The following is a 19,978-nucleotide window of genomic DNA, read 5'->3' on the forward strand; positions in this document are numbered from 1 at the left end:
TTATGTGCTATTCAAAAATCCAAAAATATTTGTCACTTGCTTATTTTAACTTTTGTCATTAAAATAGATTACTGTTTTGATCATGTTTTAAAATTTCAAAGTTCAAAAACACTTGCTTTAAGGTTTACTAGTTTACTGCTGCATCATCAAATCATTTTCATTGAACATGGATTTGATCCATTTAATTTCATATAAGCAAAATAAGCAAAAAAACAACTCAGTGCCTTCACACAGTTAATTAATAAGATACAGTGATGTGAATAAGTTAGGACACCCATGCTAAAGTTGCCTAAAAAGAGGAATAAAAAATTATCTTTTGGAAATTGATCTTAATGCCTTAATTAGAAAAATGAGGAAAAATCCAACCTTTAAGGACACCAATTTTCTTTGTGTATGAATAATGTATCATAAATAAATAAATGTTCTTCCTTAAAATACAGGGTGCATTAGTCAGGACACCCCTATGTTAAACTCCCATAGAGGCAGGCAGATTTTTATTTTTAAAGGCCAGTTATTTCATGGATCCAGGATACTATGCATCCTGATAAAGTACCCTTGACCTTTGGAATTTAAATATCCCACATCATCACATTCCCTTCACCACACCTAGAGATTGGCATGGGGCACTTTCCATAAGATCATCTCTCAATGCAAATCAAACCAGCTATTAGCCTAACTGAAATAACACCATGCCAATCTCTAGGTATGGTGAAGGGAATGTGATGATGTGGGATATTGAATGTATAGGATACTGAACTGCACAGCCACTCAAAAATCAAGTTTTTTTTAATCTTAGTACTGGCTGTAATCATCAGGTGACTGACCTTGAGGCATTAAAAGCTTTTAAGAGCTCATGTTAATGAACCTGTTTACCCGCAGACCTGAAAGCTGCAAACAAACACTGAGCCGATGCTATATTTACCTGCAGATATCCATATAAAGATGCTTTAATAGAGCTAATGCAGTGAGCTAAACCAGAGTCCTTTGAAACAAAATAACACTTCTAAAAACATTTGCGAATGAGCCAGAGAAAAACAAGGTTTATGATAAAAGGGGAAATCGTGGAGAAAGAAGAGTAGAGAGAGAGGGACCTTCCTCATTACTCTGTATCTCTTTAATCCGGACAGGATTACTCTATCCGGCTCTGACAGCTCTGATCTCCGAAACTACACACACACACACACACGGATAAAGGATTAAAGTGAGATATTAGACTCTAAAGGGCAGTAAAGCTGCAAAATCACACGGCTTTACTATAGATTTCATCCCTAATGCATTAATGTGTGTGTGCGTATGTTCTGGTTTTTAACATTATAACAGATTATCAGGGGTGTTTATAAACCTGTCATGTGTCAGAAGCTGTTGCCCTTTGCAAAGCATTGCTCATTTTTTACGCTGTCTTTGACATGAATGATGTAAGCTTGTTATTTTGGTATTTTCAGCTTGCAAAAGTGTGTCAGAACTGGCCGTGAGGATACCTTGAGGCACTTTTTTTCTTTTTTTAAATATCTTTCTCTCCCCGAAGACTTTTCTAAGACTTTATAATGACCTGCAGGAGAGTGAAATCACAAGTGAGATCTTACTGTTTCAACTGGACAGTGATGGCTGTCTCAGGACGTGTGTCTCCTCTAAAACAGAGCGCAGTACTTAGTTCAGATCCGGACCTCAAATCAGTTAATTGCAAACACAAGCAGTGTTGTGCAAGTTACTTCCAAACTGTAATACATTATATATTACTTGTTACTGGTATTTAAAAGTAATTCATTACCTTACAATATTACTGTCTCAGAATTGTAATGCGTTACATTACTCCTGTATTACTTTTGAGTTACTTTCACCAAAATAACTATACAGAAGTAGAACTTAACATTCTAAAATGACTAGGGCTGTAACGATATGCGATATGAAACCGAAATCGCGACACTCAGATCCACGAACCTGCAGAATCGCGACACACCCCTTCCAACTCCCAGCGTTATCCATACCGTCCAGATCCAATGCTACCACATCTTTAAATTACTATTAGCCTAGTATTATTTTAAGTTAACTTAACATTATAAAATATGTAGACCTACACCACAAAACTAGTTGAGGATAAATTATTTAAAATTTGGGAATTCCAGCGTTATGGACATGACATTTGCAGACTTGCAGTCAAAACTTATATATAAATTCTCAGAAAATGCATTAATACCAACATATCGAAACGTCTGTTTATCCATAGGCTCCTCCCAGAAAGGAGTCCAGACATTAGAAAAAATATCAGTCTACACATGCGTTTTATATTTAATATTAGGGAAATCGACAGTCATGTGTGACAAAAAAAAATCTTTAACTTTTAGGAGGCAAGGATTTTTTTTTTAATTCTGTGAATTACACTGCGCAAATCTAATGAAGAAGGGTTGGCTCTCCAGAACATAAAATATTCATTTTATTTTATTTTTCGTGTTCGCATTTATGAGGAAAAAACAATGTTACAGACGTGACAGTTCTACGTTACGGACGCGACCGCTATGAAGCGGCACTAAAAGACTGCTTTAAAACTTTCACAGACACCTTACACAGAAGACACGAAGCCTTTCTTTAAAGTGAATTTCGTTTTGTATTAATTGTATGGACCTGAAAAATATATCTATATCGAAATGTCTACTTGTAAACAGAACAATTCAAAACGAAAGAAAACAGACTGCTCTCTGCTTATGAAATGAAATGTGCATTTCTCTCTGGTGCATTCACTAGCCTACTGCGAAGATCGCGAGTCAGCATCGTCAACTTCATCTTGACTTTATTAATAAACAATCAACATGTCTCCTTGCTATATTTGACATATTCATAATCATTGCTTTTGCCGGTTCTTTGTGACAGCTTTTAGGTGCTTTATCGGCAGCGCCGCCGCCCTTACATGAACGCGTCACCATCGCATCAAAAACATGATTGCGTGATGAAAACATGAAAAATGCCACATAAACATAGCCTAACTGTTTAGAAAGAAAACACAGAACGAATAGCCTAATGCGCATACGTCCATCTCGCGAATGTAGTCTTCTTCATGCCATCTTCACCATTAGCCGCTTTTCCACTGGCCAGCGCGAGCACAGAGGCCGAAATCATACCTCACGGCACTCCTGTAAAAAATAAATCGCTATACAAATATATCAGACGCTGCCATTTAGTCTTTAATTACAGACTTGGACACCACACGCGGCTATTGACTGACCACGAACAGGTAACTTAGCCTACTTGCATCTTTCATTCGTTAATGTCTGGCGGTAAAAGTTATTAAATTAAGACTAAAAGTCTGTTGTAACGCAAGCCTTACCGAACATGTACCGAGTAAAATATTACTGAAAATTGATTAGTAATGCCTTACACTACTGCGTTACAGCAAAACGTAATATGTTACTGTAATGCATTACTTTTGTAACGCGTTACTCCCAACACTGAACACAAGTATCACAAAGATAGAAAAAAATATTTCACTCAGTGTGTCATTTACACTTTATTATATAGACATTCTGCTAACTATAAGTAACTTTGCAACTAAATATCAACTAGCAGTCATTAGATTATTTGTAGACTGTCTACTAAAAAGAAAAATCAAATATACTTTTTCTTTAAGTCAGTTTAGTATTATTTCTAAAGCAGCAGTCTTTGAGAGACCATTTGGAGTGTTTGGGATTTAATACTTCTTAAGGGATTGTGACTGTCAACCTTAAAAATGTTATTTAAATGCGCCAAGTTATTTAAGAGTTGCTGTTTTTCATTTCAGGCCCCCTAAAAATACACATTTAACTCAGCCATCAAATCTGTGGCGTGCCATCATGCTATGTTCCAGTAAAATCACAAATTAAAATGCTCCATTCCTGATGTACTGACATAGTCACAATTTTAATAGGTTTATAAAAATCTGTAGAGAAGGAAATTTAGAGAATTTAGAGAAATAAGTGAAATCTCCTCTACAAGACGCGTCCTTAAGTTTTTAGTTATTTCCGGATAAAAATCTGAACAAGTTCTCCATTTGATCCCATCACTGTCCAAAAGAAACAGAAATATTAAACAGTCTTGTTATGTTTTCATCAACCTATTTTGTGAACATTTTTGGATATCGCATAAAAATGGATAGAAATGGCAAGATGTGGATAAATTCTAAAAATGCACATAAACACTTACTGTACTCTGAATTGAGGGGGATACATTTTTAATATTTGATAAGAAGACGTGCAAAAACTACGATGGAAACACATTTGCCGAGTGACTTACTCAACAGTGGATGTGATTGGATCCAATTCTCTGCTTATTAGCCTGCATATTACTGGGATATTGATTGTTTATTTGTACTTATAAAGCACATGTTAATGCCTTATTCTGCATGATCATATTCTACATCCCTTAATCCTACCCAATATAAACTTAACAGCTACCATACTAACTATTAATAAGCATTAATTAGGAGTTTATTGAGGCAAAATGTGTAGTTAACAGTTAATAGTGAGTATTGGACCCTAATCTAAAGTGTGACCAACAAGAAGCCAATTCAACACATTAATAAATATTACAATAGAATCAAACATTTAATAGAACAATTGATATAAATTGATGCTTAAATGAAACATAATTGAGTACATGCATAGGGATGCACGATATGAATATTTTGGCAGATACGATAACCGATAATTCTTTATATTTGAAAGCCAATAACCGATATCTAAATCCAAATTTTTAGATAGTTTTTGAGAGCCTAATAACAAAAAAAACGAAAGTCTCACCATTAAAATCCATGTCCCAAGCACACAATTATATAGTTCTCATTATAATTTTATGTAGACTTGACAGACTTGTGCTGCACATGTTGCACTTGACTGTATTTTAATTCTTGAAGTGATTCCAATCATATTTCAAGCAATTCAAAACCATCATGGCGAACATTGCGCATCTGAAGTGTCTCAGCTTGAAGAAAATAATCCATTATTTATCGCTTTATTGGCCAAATTTTCTTATCGGGCCGGTCACGATAACATTACAAATCAACATATATCTGCCGATACAGATATAGTGGTCGATTTATCATGCATCCCTGAACGATGTGAATCAAAAGCCTCTTTCTCTCTCTCAGGGCTGCGGTGTACGTGCAAGTAGGAGATGTGAACGAGTTTCCTCCAGTGTTCGGTCAGCTGGAGTATCACGGCTCGGTGACGGAGGGGAAAGAGTTTGACAGTATTCTTCAGGTTCAGGCGTCAGACCAGGACTGTTCTCCACAGTACAGCCAGATCTGCAACTACCAGATCACCTCTCGCGACACGGCCTTCGCTATAGACCGCAACGGTTAGCACGCACACACACACACACACACATGCATTCACTTTGCTGTCTTCTGTATTTAAATGTGTGTGTTTGTGTGCAGGTAACATCAGGAACACAGAGAGTCTGAGCTTTGATCTAAAGTCACATTATAAAATCCGTGTGACAGCGTTGGACTGCGGTCAGAAGAGGGCGGCCCAGGACGCTGTCGTACACATTCATGTAAAACCCGTCTGCAAGCCTGGATGGCAGGGTAAGATTTCAATATGTTTTGGTCTCAGACATAGACTGTAAAAAAAGATGGACGACGCCCCTTCGCTCTCTTCCATTGGCGAGAAGTGAAGCCACCAGTGTCCCGATATGGCGCTGACATTTTGGTACTTGAGTCTGCGCAGTAGAGATCTCGGGACCAGTCCTGCGCAGTAGTGAGCAGGAAGTAAAGCCGCGAAATCAAGGTCCCGCCCTCACTCTCTATCATTATGTCACAGCACCGTTTTTATAGCATCAAATAACTAACTAAAAACAAACTTATTTTAAAAACAAACACTTGAAATTACATCAGCGTGATAAAAACGACAGAAACTATCTTTGGAAAAAAGATATGTGAAGTGTAATTTAATTGTTTAGTTGGTCTCACGTCCCGCTGAATAACAATGGGAGGCGGGGTTTATGACCTATACTAGGACCGGTCACCGGGGGGCGATCGAGACGTTTTGGCTTCACTTTTCAGGGCTTGTGCGGCACGCTTGGTCTCAGATGCATTTTGCACATGAAAATTGCTGAAATATAGCTTTACGCATTTTCTGTAAATCGGGTTGCAGTGGTCCATCTGGGAACAAAGTCATACTTACAAGTTATCAGATTGATATAAAGGACTTTTCAAAGAAGCTAATTCACTAATTTCAGTTTTTTTTATTTTATAGACTAATTTTAGTACTTGAACTTGGAAAATGTGCCAATAATATTCATATTTTATTTGATTTCAGATTTATTTCAAGGAATAAAACCATTTAAATAGTTTTAGTTAACAATAACAACACTGATATTTATTCCATACTCTATTATTATATAACCTATAAATCTGCTCCGAAACTGCAGGTTTAATAATAAACTAAACAAACTGAAGTTGGTGACTCAAACCCTTCAAATTCAAATCTGTGAATCATTTGATTGAACTGGTTCATTGAAATGAATCATCCACATTCTCTGAAATGTATCAGACTCATATTACTAGAAAAAGGACAGTTTAGGAGAGCACCTCAGTTTGTAGGACAATGCTTCATACAGTGACTAGTGTGTATGTGCATGTCATAATAAAATTCAAATTCAAATTTGAATTTCTTCATAATAATGATTATTTTATAATCAAATTCATATCTAAGTTAATGTGGGAATGAGATTCATATTCAACACTCAAATGCACAATGAATCCATTAAATTTTGTATAAAACTGAGGAGTGAAGACAGAAAATACAGTTCTGGGAATGTAAATCCAGACGTTTCCTGTGATCCGTGCATGGCAGAAATCCAGATTCAGCTGAGTCAATTACACACACACACACAAACACTTTGAATTTCCTGTCACTTTCTGTCCATCTCTTTCCTTTCCCTTGAAGCTATTTTTGTTTGCTTTTAAACTCAATATAGTGTTGACCCCCTCCCGTCTCTCTCTCTGTCTCTCTCTCTGTCTCTCTCTCTCTCTCTCTCTCTCTCTCTCTCTCTCTCTCTCTCTCTCTTTTTCCAGTAGGGTTTGTGCTTTCTTTTTTGCTTTTGATTGCAGCAGGAGGCTGACATCAGAATTAACACACACACACATTCACACTTTCATACAATAGCCACCCTGATGCATTATGCGGTTCTTTTAAAGCTCCTGGTATCTTTTTTACTACAGCTAGACGTGCTTTGTGTCTAACGCAGCAGCACTCAACTGGATCGCTGACAGCGGGGAAAGACTAAATAAAATAATAAATGACAAAAAGCAACATTTAAATGAAAAGAATATATGCTTCCCCATTTATTATTTTGTTGATATTAAAGGCTGTGCACCCAATTAACTATATTTCAGCACAAATATTTCCTCATCCTCGTAAACCACATATAAATTAAAGAGGACCAATTATGCTTTTTTACGTTCATCTTTCTTTAGTGTTGCCGTTTGAGCATGAAAAAGGTCTGAAAAGTTACAAAGCAAAAAAGACACTCCAGCGGGAGTTATTCTCTATATCAGTGTTGCTGTTTCCGAACTTCCTGAAACGCCTCCATTGTAGTCTTAAATTCTCTTATGGGGTCGAACACATCACAATATTCCTCATTTAAATAATTCCAGTCCAAGGCATATGCAAAATAATGGGGCGGGACCTACTTGAATTAGTTAGTAGTGTGTTGAAACTTGCAGTTATGGTAAGGGAAGTGACATTTGTGAAACACTCGAAGCGCTTGACCAATCACAACACACTGATCCAGGGCTGCCAACTTTTGAGTTTAGCTTGGATTGAGAATGGTTGGATTGGGGGGATGTAAATAAAAAATAAATCACAATAAAAATCACAATAAGTGTGATTGTCAAAACATTTTAGTAACTAAACTAAAAATATAATAAATATGTAATATAGTACACATATCTAGCAAAATACTAACGTGCTATATTATGGTCATTAAATGTCTTTCCTGAGGTAACGTTAAATGTTATGTGACATAATTGTTCTCCAGCTGTTGTATTGACCTCTTTCCGCGATTGAAAACGTCTCAGGTTACGTATGTAACCCTGGTTCCCTGAAGACCCGTAAAGCACGTGTATAATCAGTCCAAAATAAAGACGAGATGTCATCGGCGGGTGACGTCATCGACCAGGAAACTATTAAGCACAACTGAAAACAGACCGCGCTAGCTTCTGAAAAAGCTGAAGCAAGTCGATCACAGGCATGCAGAGAGTATGGCAGGGTGACGCAGCGTCTCGTTCACTCTTCAGGGATCCAGGGTTACATACGTAACCTGAGACGTTCCCTTTCCAGGGAACTCAAGCTGCGTCAAGACGCGGTGGGAACACCATACCCACGACGCCATAATAAAAAATGCCTGTTCTGTGTGAAGTTAATGCGCACACTAAGTGGAGCCTAGATCCAAGCCATAAAATCTTACAAATGTATGCGGTGAGGACCAGCCTGCCGCATCACAGAGGTCATGGAGGGACCTTATGAATTTAGTTGAATTTAAGTACATTTTGTACTTAATGACATTTTTATTGTTTATGGCTGCAATTATTGGTGCAAAAAAGGTTAGTTTGATGTTTGCATTTGGTTCATTCAGATACATTCAGTGTTCATGCAAATTATAATAAGCTTTAGTATAAAAGCAATCTGACCTAGTTCACGGAAGTCAACTCCTATCAGTATCATGTATTTTACCTAATACTGTATAATGCATTTCTCATTGCTGCTTGTCTGCAGAAATTGCCTTCGCTAAGCAGCTTGCATTCTCTTACAATCTTTCCACTGACATAAGCAGACAGATGCCTTTCATTCTGTGCATGTTGAGAAGTGGAATTAAATAAAAGCATAAAATTATGTTTAAAATCACTTTCAATTTTTGGTATCTTCTCCTCATGAGTTGTTTCCTAGCTGCAGTGGTAAAACAGCCATTGATAGTACTTACATTGGAAACTAAACCTCGCTGATCAACATACTGCCGTTTGGAGACACATAATACAATGTGAAAATAGACCTCTTAGGGCAAAAATTTTGTAGAATCAAATTCTAGATCAGATCAAACAATCAATAAGTGTGAGAACAACCTCAAATTTTATTTAAAACTGTCGATATGGATATGAAAATAGAACGTCTTACAAGTCAACGTTGAACCTATTTATAAGCTTAAAGGGATAGTTCATCATTTACTCACCCTCATGTCATTACAAAACTATGATTTTCTTTTGTGAAAAACTTTTGTTTTTATTTCTATTCATTGAAAGTCAATGTTCTTTAAAATATCATGCTGCATTGGAACAACATGAGGGTGAGTAAATAATGACAGATATTTCATCGTTTTAATTAGGGCTGACTTCTAATAGTCGAGGATTCGACGATTCGATTCGGAGAGGTCTGATTCGACTATGAACCTCATAGTCGAATAGTGGGGAAGTGTTATGTAACCAATAGGGGTGTGACGGTTATTATATAACGTGATACCGACGGTTATAGTTGATCACCGTCATTAGAACTCTATAACCGGCAAAACCGTGCTATTAAAATATTTTTTACAAAAAATTTTTATCATAGAGAATGTTTAAATACTAATATCATCTTACGAGGGAAAAGGAGGCGGAGTAGTGTTGCTTCGGACGCTGAGTGCTGGAGATGATTCGGGAGAGGTCTGTGCACCTTTACCGATCAGAGCGCACGCTGACACGGAGTAAAGCCTTGTTTATACCAGACGCGTCCTTACAAGAGCGAAGGTGCGCGCAGCAAAAAATGACGCGTTGGGTGCGCAAGACCCCATTTCGTTTGGCTGTGTGTGCGTCTAAATTGCAAAGTTCATTGCAAAGTTTTTTGTTAAGGTTTTGTTTACTGTGTGCAATGTTCCCTCTAATTTTTTTTCTTGCTGAGCAAAACTTTTTTCTATTGGGCGGACATATTTCGCCACCTGAGCAAAAATATCCTTTATACCTGACCTGTACAGCATACGTAGAAACACAATGGTTTCAACATTCAGTTGTAACTTTTAACTTGAATGTGGCGTTTCTATTTTATTTGACCCTTGATGTAACTTATTCGTATTAAATCATATTTTTGAAAAACAAGCAGTTAATTAAGAAGTCACTAAATGAAGCACATTTTAGGTTACCTGATATTTTTTTCACAGTGCTGTTAACTGTACAGTCTTTACCAAGAAATCCTATGAAAAATAATTTACAAAATCTTCTGCAGGACAGTTCAATTCTTTACAATAATAGAATACAGTATGAAAGAAAAGTAAGCTGTTACACTGAGATGGTTTGGGAAAAACATAAAGTGTTTTTGTACAGTCAATTAATTGTGTACAGGAAGCATTAAAACATCAAAGTTAAATGATTGTTTATTTCTTATGAATTTCCAATATTTTCTTTAGCAGGGAGTTTCAAAGTTTTTAATGGCAATGAGCCCATGAGATTCTTTATTTAGGCTTATAATATAATAAAATATAGGCCTAATATAATATAATAAGTGATATAAAGTGATAAGAAGTGATATAATATAAACACACACACACAAAAACATAGATTTAAACTAATGATAGCCTATTTTGAATTTGCACGCGGGTGGGTGTGTAATTGTGAGCCTACCGTTCTGTGTCCATCTTTAATCAAACCACTCTTCTTTAAAACATTATGATGTGATTTTATTTCACATGTCTGCGTTTCTCGTTGCCTCTCGTATTGAGCTATTTGGTCCGCACGCAAGACTCACTGCCAATCACACGTGCTCACATCATTCTCTTTCTATGAAACCTGTAAACTGCATTCACCAGTTTTCACTCTATAGCGGTTGACCAGAGCACTGAAATTATTTCTCACTTAAACTACAATCAAATGGATTTCCCCATACATTTCGCGTCAGTCCTCTGCGTGGCATTTTAATCTTTTCTGCGCGGCCCCGGCTTCAGAAGTGCGTGGCCTCAGCATCAGAAGTGCGCGGCCGCGCGCAGCTTAGAAGGAACATTGACTGTGTGTGATTTATTCAAAACAAAGCACATTCATTGCAACGTTTTTTTGTGTTTTTTTTGTTAAGGATTCATTTAATGCAAAGCACATTCACTTCTAGTTGTCTTGCTGTTCATTTTAAATAAACGTAGAGCGAGTTGTCCTATAATGGCGCTTTTCCAATCCATGGTACGGCTCGGTATGGCTCAGTACGGTTCGGCTCGGCGCGGCACGGTTCGGCTCGCTTCGCTTTTCCACTGCGTGGTACGACTTGGCTCGGCGCGGCACGACTCGGTTCGCTTTAGCTCGGTTGCTTTTCCACTGCAGTTAGTACCGCTTCAAAGTGGGTGGGATTATGACTGATCGTTATAGTTTATCCGCTCTTCATATACCAACAAGAGGAACGTCTACGCTTCTCGTCCACTGACCACGATTCAGCCATTTCTTTTTTGGAATTTTTTTTTCTTCAAGCAAGTCAAGCAAGTAGTTTTAAAACATTGGAGGCTGTTACTGGCTATTTAAATCTAGCGGGTTTGATGTCTCGCAAATACAATGACGCTGGTAGTGACGATTCTGTCCGTCTGACCAATCAGTGATCTACAGTGCTTCCATGTCACATGTTAGTATCGGTACGGTACGCTTGGAACCTCAAAAGAGGTGGTACCATTTAAAGCGAGCCGAAGCGAGCCGTACCGTACCGTACCATGCAGTGGAAAAGCGCCACAAGTGAGCCGTGCCAAGCCGAGCCGTACCGTACCATGCAGTGGAAAAGCGCCAAAGCGTGCCGTACCGAACCGTACCGTACCATGCAGTGGAAAAGCGCCATAACAGACGAACAGTTATTCAACCGAACGTCTAGCTGCTATCTAAAAAAAAAGGTTCGACTATCATTCGACTACGGCAAAATCTAACGAATCAGATTCGACTATGAAAATCCTTAGTCGAAAACAGCCCTAGTTTTAATACATGTCCCTGGTCTTATTGTGCACTTTTAACATTGCATGTTATTCCAAAGGCAAAAAAGATTCTTTTAACTTGCTTTCCCCAATGAAACAACTTTCTTTGTCAGCTGACATTTTTACTCCACTTCAACTGCCTTTTTCACCATCCAATCAATTCCCAATAGATAGTCAAGTAAATTTTGGTCTGGACTCTGTCTCCCAGAATGCACTTTGATGCGTCTCTGATGTGATTGGCCCTCAGGTGTGTTTGGAGAGACTGAACACACACAGACCCACACTCACATTCGGTCGAAGCTTCAGGCCCTTTTTTTCCAGCCCACTGGATGATGACAACTTGAGTAAAGGCCATTTTTTCACATCTGACATAAAAGCATGATGGAGAAAGTGAAGTAAACAGCTCCCCGTTGTGTCTCATAAGCAAGGGTAAATAATTCAGCAGGGGTGGACATGCACCGTCTACACACAGAATTTTATCATTACCTTTAGGCTCACTCCATGCATAAAAACAATCATTTTCAGCTCCATATTCTCTAACCCAACAGCTCAAAGTGTGAGCTAAAATTTAGTGTGGTCTGTATGTGAATACGTTTACATAATCCATTTAATACTGCCTGCCGTTTCAATTTTTCACCCATAAATTCACATTAAATAACCACTGGCTATAGAATTAATTAAACAATACAGCCTGAAAAAATTTAATATCTCGCCAAAAACAACAAGAGCTCTGGGTAACAAAACTCAAATATATTTTAAATTCAAACTAAATTATACTATTCTTCTTCATTAAAAAAAAATAAAAGTAAAACATAGGGCCTTATTCGGTCACATTAACCTTTTTTACTTTTCATATTTGTGCTTTAGACATGAATGATTCCTCAAATCAAGATGTGTGCTGCTACTTTACTTAGTGATCAGTGATTTTCACCTGGTGGACAAACAATGACACTGAAGTAAACTTTATATACACTTTAATTTATATATATAAGGTGTGTATTACGTAATAAAGTAAGTTTACTTAATTAAGAAAAGTTTTTGCAGTTTTATAAAGGTAAATGTCTGAAATGAGTTACTTAAAATTAAAGTGAATAAGTACATAACTTTTGATTTCACTAACATTTTTAAGGCAAGTGCCTATACGAATTTGATTTACCTTAATAAAGACATAAATTTTTTGTTTGTCACTGCTCGGACATTAGCAAAGCTGTGTTTATTGAACGAAGCAACAAACGCCATAGTTATGATTTAACCATCCTACAACAACAGAAATTATTTTAAATGTCCAACATAATAGAACATTAAACACAAATAGGCCTTTCCCTTTCAAGAATTAACACTTAATTTTAACATTTACTCTCCCAAATCAGTCATATGCAAAAATCCAACACAGTTCATGCAACAAAAATGGTTCATGCAGTCGCAACAAAAATAAATGAAGTAAACTTCAATTTGACCTATTTAAGTGAACTTGAACACAATAAAATTAATGTTAAATGATGCCTTTTTCCTTGTTGAATATACTAAAATACATCGGATTACAGAAGTAAAATGGATTATAAACAGCGCTTGTTTGACTTTAATACGGTCTACTATGATTTAGCTGGCAATGCAAAGAAGTACAAAACAGTAGCACGGTTTTAGGACACTATATAGCATGGTAATCTTAATGGTAACGAAATTACCACCTGACACCATCCCTATATCATGATACCGCCGGAGTATTTGTGTCACTATGTTTTAACTTCTTTTCTGAATGTTTTGTTTCTCATGCACAACAGAAGGTTGTATTCTCTTTGAGGGGTATTTAAAATGCACGTTATGTCTCAGACGTGTTTAGGAAAAATTGGGTTGTTAATCGTGTTGAAGTCTGGGAAACACAGTGACCACAATATCTTTTCATTTTCCAGCTCAGTGATGTTAACTGTAATGTTTTCCTGCCATCGCTCTTTCTGTTACCAATACTTAAGCTGCTTATCAAAGCATTTCTCAACTTCCTTTCTTTCCAGGCTGGAACAAGTTTGTCGACTATGAACCAGGAACAGGCAGTAAGCTGTTATTTCCCAAGATGCACCTGGAGACATGTGAGGGATATGTGTCCTGGATTAGGACCACGGTGAACCTGGAAAGCAGTGGTGATGGAAGAGGCTGTGACAGACAGTCGTACTCTGAGAGATCCTCACAGAAGCTCTGCGGTATGATTAACAGCTATTTATTCCATTGCACGTTTCCTCGTTTCTCTTGGGCAGGTTTAATTACAAAATGTGCCTGAGGGCTAAACTAGTCAGACAAAACCTCCACCCTTGTCCTAGAATAGGTTTGTGTCTCAGTACAGAATCATTATCAGTGTAATTTTTTCCAAGACTTGATCCATATTAGAGTGATTGTATTGAGAAACTACAAATTAAGCTGTAAAACACAGATATTGAGCTTATATCACAGATCCTCAAGAAGACTAACGGTCATTTTCACGTGACTTTTAACGCAACATTTATAATGTTTAGTGCCTATTTATCATGTATTTATTGTACATTGCAAGCTTTAGTTATTACTTATTATTTATTTCTATAGAACTGTTTTTTACTTATATGTAATGTGTGTTTGGTATATTGTGCTGTGTCTGTGGAACCGTACACGCATTGATGCTCAGCACGAATGTAGTTCCTAACGGATAAATAAAGTTCTTTGAATTGAATTGAATTTGACTCATGTCAGCGTCCACTGCATTAAAGTCTTTATATTATATATATATATATTAGTGCTGTGCGTTAAACGCGTTATTAACGGCGTTAACGCAAACACTTTTTAACGGCGTCAATTTTTTTATCGCGAGATTAACGCTCTTTTTGGCTTAGCAAAATTTATATTTTTTTCACATGCTGTTGCAACAACTAGTAACGTTAGAAAAACTACAACATCACACCGGATAGCTAGACCGGAAACAAAACAACAGGCACGCCGCACGTACTTGTTTGGGCTTGCGCGCCGGCCAAAGAGTAGTAGGCTAACGTTAAGTTTTGAGTGGATGGCGCGAGCGCGAGACGCCGATCTAGAGACGTGCACTCTCAACGCAACAGAGTGCGAGCGCGGGCGGTAATGCACTCACTCTGTGTGCGGATACGGGAGAATAAAACGATTTGCGGGACTCCCGCAAACTAGAAATATCTATGAATAAAACATAAAAACTAATACATTTTTATTCATATGTTGCAGAAAAGCAACAAGAACAACTAAAACAAAATAGAAACGATTTACACGCCAGAGTTTCTTTTTATAACATGTTTGCAGCGTTGAGGGATGTAGCCAATCACAGACATATGTGTTGATTTCTTGAACGCAATGGCCAATCAGAAGCATTTAAAATAGACTCCCCTCACCGCTCAAAACAGACTTTTTGTTCAGTGCTGAATTCTGTATGCTGGCAAATCCTCAAATTATAACAAACAAAGTGTATATATTATGAAAGATGCATTGTGCAGTCAGCTTCATTGATAATAACAGATGTGTGAGATTGCGATGAACTGATGTCAGCTTTTTAGGAATTATTAAGGGAGCGCACTTTGCGCGCATTCAGTCATGCCAAACCATGCACTCAGTAGCCTGCTTGCTTTTATGTTATAACAGTGGTTTGTGTGTTAATGCTTTAATAACAAATAATTTATCAGGAGCATTTATGCTGATGTGTATTGTGGTGACACGTAGGCGAAAGTATTTGGAGGTAGCCTACAAAAAAAGAGTCTGTTTGCGGGCGGGAGCGGGACAAAAATGTTACGGGCGGGAGAAAGTAACATAGAAAGTAGTTGAGAACGTCAGTTATAACGACCCACGTATTAAAAAAATGGACGGGTTTAAATCGGGCTCGGGCTCATAATTACAGTTTATGTGTCGGGCCGGGCTCGGACACAATGCGCACGGGCTCGGGTCGGGCTTGATTTTTTGGGCCCGATCTAAGCTCTACAATGGATGACTTCAGACAGAAGCACATGGATACCACAGCTAAGAACAAACTTACTGCTGATCCACTTTTCCATGTTGATAAGAGCATTAAAATTAGAAAAAATAATGAGACAAATAGAAATCAAGGGACATTTAGAATAGATAAAAATGTGCGATTAATCGCGAGTTAACTATGGCATTAATGCGATTAATCGCGATTAAATATTTTAATCGTTTGACAGCACTAATATATATATATATATATATATATATACAGATAGATAGATAGATGTTATGACAACATGTTTTTACATTGCTTTAACTAAAAATAAGTTAAGCAATTAAAAAAATATATGTTATACAAGATTCATCAAATTTTCAGTCAGTTTGATGTAATTTAACTTCAAATTATTTAAACATCTAAGTTTAATATAGATAGATAGATGGATGGATGGAAACATGTTTTCACATTGCTTTAACTTATCAAAATAAGGTAAGACATTTAAAAAAAATTGTTATACAAGATTCATCTAATTTCAAAGTCAGTTTAATGTAATTTAAGTCGAAATGACTTAAACATCTTGCATGATTGCAACTTTTTTTACAGTCTGGGAGTGTGTTCAATATTCGTTTTGCTGTAATACAGAAATACAGATTACCCTATTAATTATGGAATTCTGTACGAATATCAAAATCTGTCAGACCTTTATGTCAGCACGAGTTATGTAAAAGGGACAGATTTAAACTTCCACAACTGTGACCTGTGTTTTAATGATGATTTCCTCTCTGAACTCACTGATCACACTCCAGGAGCTTCATCAGGCAGCACAGATCTTCTTCCGGCCTCCAGCGGCATTTTTAATTGGACGGCGACTCTCGTGACGGATATCGGTCGGGATAGTGACCTCACATACCGGTTTGATGGTCGTCAAGCTGCTAAGATCCCAGATTGGGTCGTCCCGCAGAATCTAACTGACCAGTTCACCATAACAACATGGATGAAGCATGGGCCGAGTCCAGGACAGAGGGCTGAGAAAGAAACGCTGCTATGCAACTCTGACAAAACCGGTGAGACATAGAGAACAAAAGATAAGAGAGGAAATAGGAGGAAAAACCTGGGAAAAAAGCTCATGGATGCTGCATGTAGGGAAAGGAAATTATAGTTGTTTCTCCTACAGTAACTAGATTTAATTGTGAACAAATAAAGCTTTCATACCTCTCATATTTCTCATAATGAATAAGTTCCAAACTGTTTTGTAGATTCAGAAGAGAGATATAAATATATACATTTAAAGTATAATTATAATGATTAAAATAAAAGATTTAAAATGTATATATATATATATCAAATAAAATTATAAATATTTCAATATTTTTCAACCATTAACTCATTTGTTGCTATTTCTAATAAGGAATGTTGCAAGAAACATCTGAGACAGAACTGATATTTAAGTACCCCATAATGACAGCAATTACTTCATAACCTCTGCAACCACATGGAAAAGAGCAGCTTTCTAGAAAGCCTTTGTATTTTACACAGATAAAAAAAATTGGTATATCAACCCAAGACTTCCATGGTCAGCCTTTACTAGAAAATCTTTGCTGGTCTAATGGTTATACTAGCACTAAACCGGCACTGACCAGCAAACACCAGTCAGGAGGACCAGCATGGAGGTTCCCCTTCATCAGTCACTACTACTTAAGTCCAGACTGACGAATGGGGAACGCCTGCGAGACCCTATCTACTTTGAGTGAAACTAAACGATAATTGCACCAGCTGCTGTGCATCGCGGCGCAAGCATATAATGAGCAGGAGGTGCGTCACATCTTCGTCTTTCGCTTCGAAGCCAGACGGTGAATGCTATTCCTGCTCTGAAATCTTATCTGAGAGTGTTTTAACTTCAAAAGACAAGTCTGTTTCTTCAGGAGAATGCCTCTTCAAGCTGGTATTGGTGTTACAGCGCAGACAGCGCTGGTGGCAATCTCACAAAGAGCAAAACAGCTGTTTTCACAACTCAGAATATCGTGGAAATCAATGAGAATGTGAGTGCTCACTTCAGGCTTGCACTATCATCCTGTTTGTGTAGCTGCGGTCATCCCTTGGTGCCTCAGCACCAGAGAGAGCAGTTCCCTGAAAGAGCACACACGGTTTGACATACTGCGTCTTTTTCAAGACGTCATTCAAACCGTGTGTTACTGGATGCGGCCGTTTCCTATCCTCATTTGACGGCCACGATCACTGTTTCACATGCCTGGGCTTAAGCATGATGAGACTGTGTTCGTGTGTGGTTCATGTCGGCACGTTGTTCGTCTCCCCTTTCTCGTAAAGGCTTGAGCCGCTCAGCGTGCCGTGTGCCGCCGAGCTGCCGGCTTACAGCGCGGGTTGTCACGGCAACCCAGCACGTGTCATTCGGCGCTCTAGATGTGCTGTCGAGACTCAAGTGCCTCAAACGAGGTGGAGTCCCTTTACCTATTCCCCGATCTAGTTCCTCTTCTAGTGGCCACCAGAAAAGGGCCACTTTGGCTAATAGCACTGGTGATCGGAGGATTACAGTGAGTGTTCCCCGACGACCACCTCGGGCCCCTCATTCCTCTAGTGCATCGCAAACATGCTGAGACTGCGTTCATGGGTGGTTTATGCTCTCTCGTGAGAGCATGACCACGCCGGCACGTTGTTCGTCTTGCCTTTCTCATGAGGGCTGGAGCACTCAGCGTGCCGTGTGCCATCGAGTTTGACAGTCATGTTCACTGTCTCGCATGCCTGGCAGCTTTTGGATGGGATTACTGGTCCTTCTCATGAGGCAATGCGTAATCGCCTTGCCCCGCCCCGTGCCTGCCCGGATGTGTATGAAAAACTTTGGCAGTATGGAAGCATATTGACGCCAATATGGCAAGCCACAAATGCCAAAATCTGCAGGAAAAGTTTTTCCTCTCTAACTACTCTTGGTGGTGGAGCGGCTTTGCTAATTGCAGACTGCCTCTTCCCTGCATGTGATGGCCACCTTACAAGTCTGTGGAAGGCCAAAACACGCAATGCACAAGGGTAGTTCTGAGTCGGGGTTGAGCAGCGCACAGTGACTGACCGTGGTTTAAGTCACAGCGCTGGCCCTCAGTCAGAGGCCAGCAGAAGGGAAAGGCTGTCTACAAGTAGAGGATGGCCCACTGGATAGTGGATGCCATCGCCTCGCCAAGGCGTGCCTTGCCCGTTCGGTTTGCGAGTACATTCAACTAGAAGTGTTGCTTCCTCCTGGGCTCTGGCTCAAGGCACCTCGCTGACAGGTATATGTAGAGCTGCGGGCTGGGCGACACCTAACACGTTCGCTAGATTATATAGCCTCCGTGTAAAGCCAGTAGCTTCCCGTATACTCGCCCCTAATGGCCAGTAGCGCAAAGGACCCGTTCTTGGTGTCGGCTTGCAACGCCACTCCTGCCCCCATGGGCTGGATACTGCGTCTATTGCTCCAGTAGTGTTCCCCAGAAATGGCTAATCCTGTGAGTTCCTCCGTCACCCCTACGGCAATCAGACGTTGCAGAGCGTCTGACGCCAGGCCTACACTCATATGCATTGTGGAACCTGTGCTAGACTGGGTGTCCATATGTAGCGGTCCCTGTGGCGACCCCATGTGTGTATTCCTCCATGATCAGCTCCTCTGCGGACGAGCCTGTGTCTTTCCCTCGGCAGATCCCACTCTGTCATCTCTGCTGCTGTTCTTTCCCCCCTAGAATTAGGCTGAAACCACCCCAGAGACTGCCAAATGTCGTACTACCCTGCTTGGCTAGTCCATATATGTAAACGTCACAGTGCCTCCTTCCAGGGTAGGATGTGGCTTCCGCAGCGTTCCCTTCCCCAAGGGCACGTTTTCCCTGCGTTTTCTAATAAGTCACACTGAGTGGGTCATGCGGAACAGCAGTGACTGACCTTCTCTGCTTAGAGCTCCTACTTCTGGCCAACACTGCGGTCAGGCCAGAAGGCTCAAGCGGAGCGCTGGAAGGCCAGCTGCCGTGGCGTTTTGATAGTAATCCCCTTTCGTCAGTCTTGACTTACGTAGTAGTGACTGACGAAGGGGAACGTCTCGGTTACGTAAGGTAACCCTCTTTCCTTGAGGTGCTTTCA

At 39.1% G+C, this 19,978-nt stretch overlaps 1 protein-coding gene across 1 annotated transcript in view; it reads left to right on the top strand.

Moving 5' to 3' along the window:
- clstn2b (calsyntenin 2b) overlaps nucleotides 1-19,978 on the top strand; it is a 75,341-nt gene that overhangs the window by 26,005 nt on the left and 29,358 nt on the right. The window contains exons 4-7 of the mRNA XM_077206990.1: nucleotides 5,114-5,322; nucleotides 5,402-5,551; nucleotides 13,938-14,123; nucleotides 16,675-16,932. Coding sequence (XP_077063105.1) covers nucleotides 5,114-5,322; nucleotides 5,402-5,551; nucleotides 13,938-14,123; nucleotides 16,675-16,932 — 803 coding nt within the window. The remainder of the gene's footprint in view (nucleotides 1-5,113; nucleotides 5,323-5,401; nucleotides 5,552-13,937; nucleotides 14,124-16,674; nucleotides 16,933-19,978) is intronic.

This window comes from Siphateles boraxobius, unplaced genomic scaffold, assembly GCF_051911475.1.
Source record: "Siphateles boraxobius isolate OS27281-9 unplaced genomic scaffold, OSU_SipBor_1 6, whole genome shotgun sequence".
Taxonomy (NCBI): domain Eukaryota; kingdom Metazoa; phylum Chordata; class Actinopteri; order Cypriniformes; family Leuciscidae; genus Siphateles; species Siphateles boraxobius.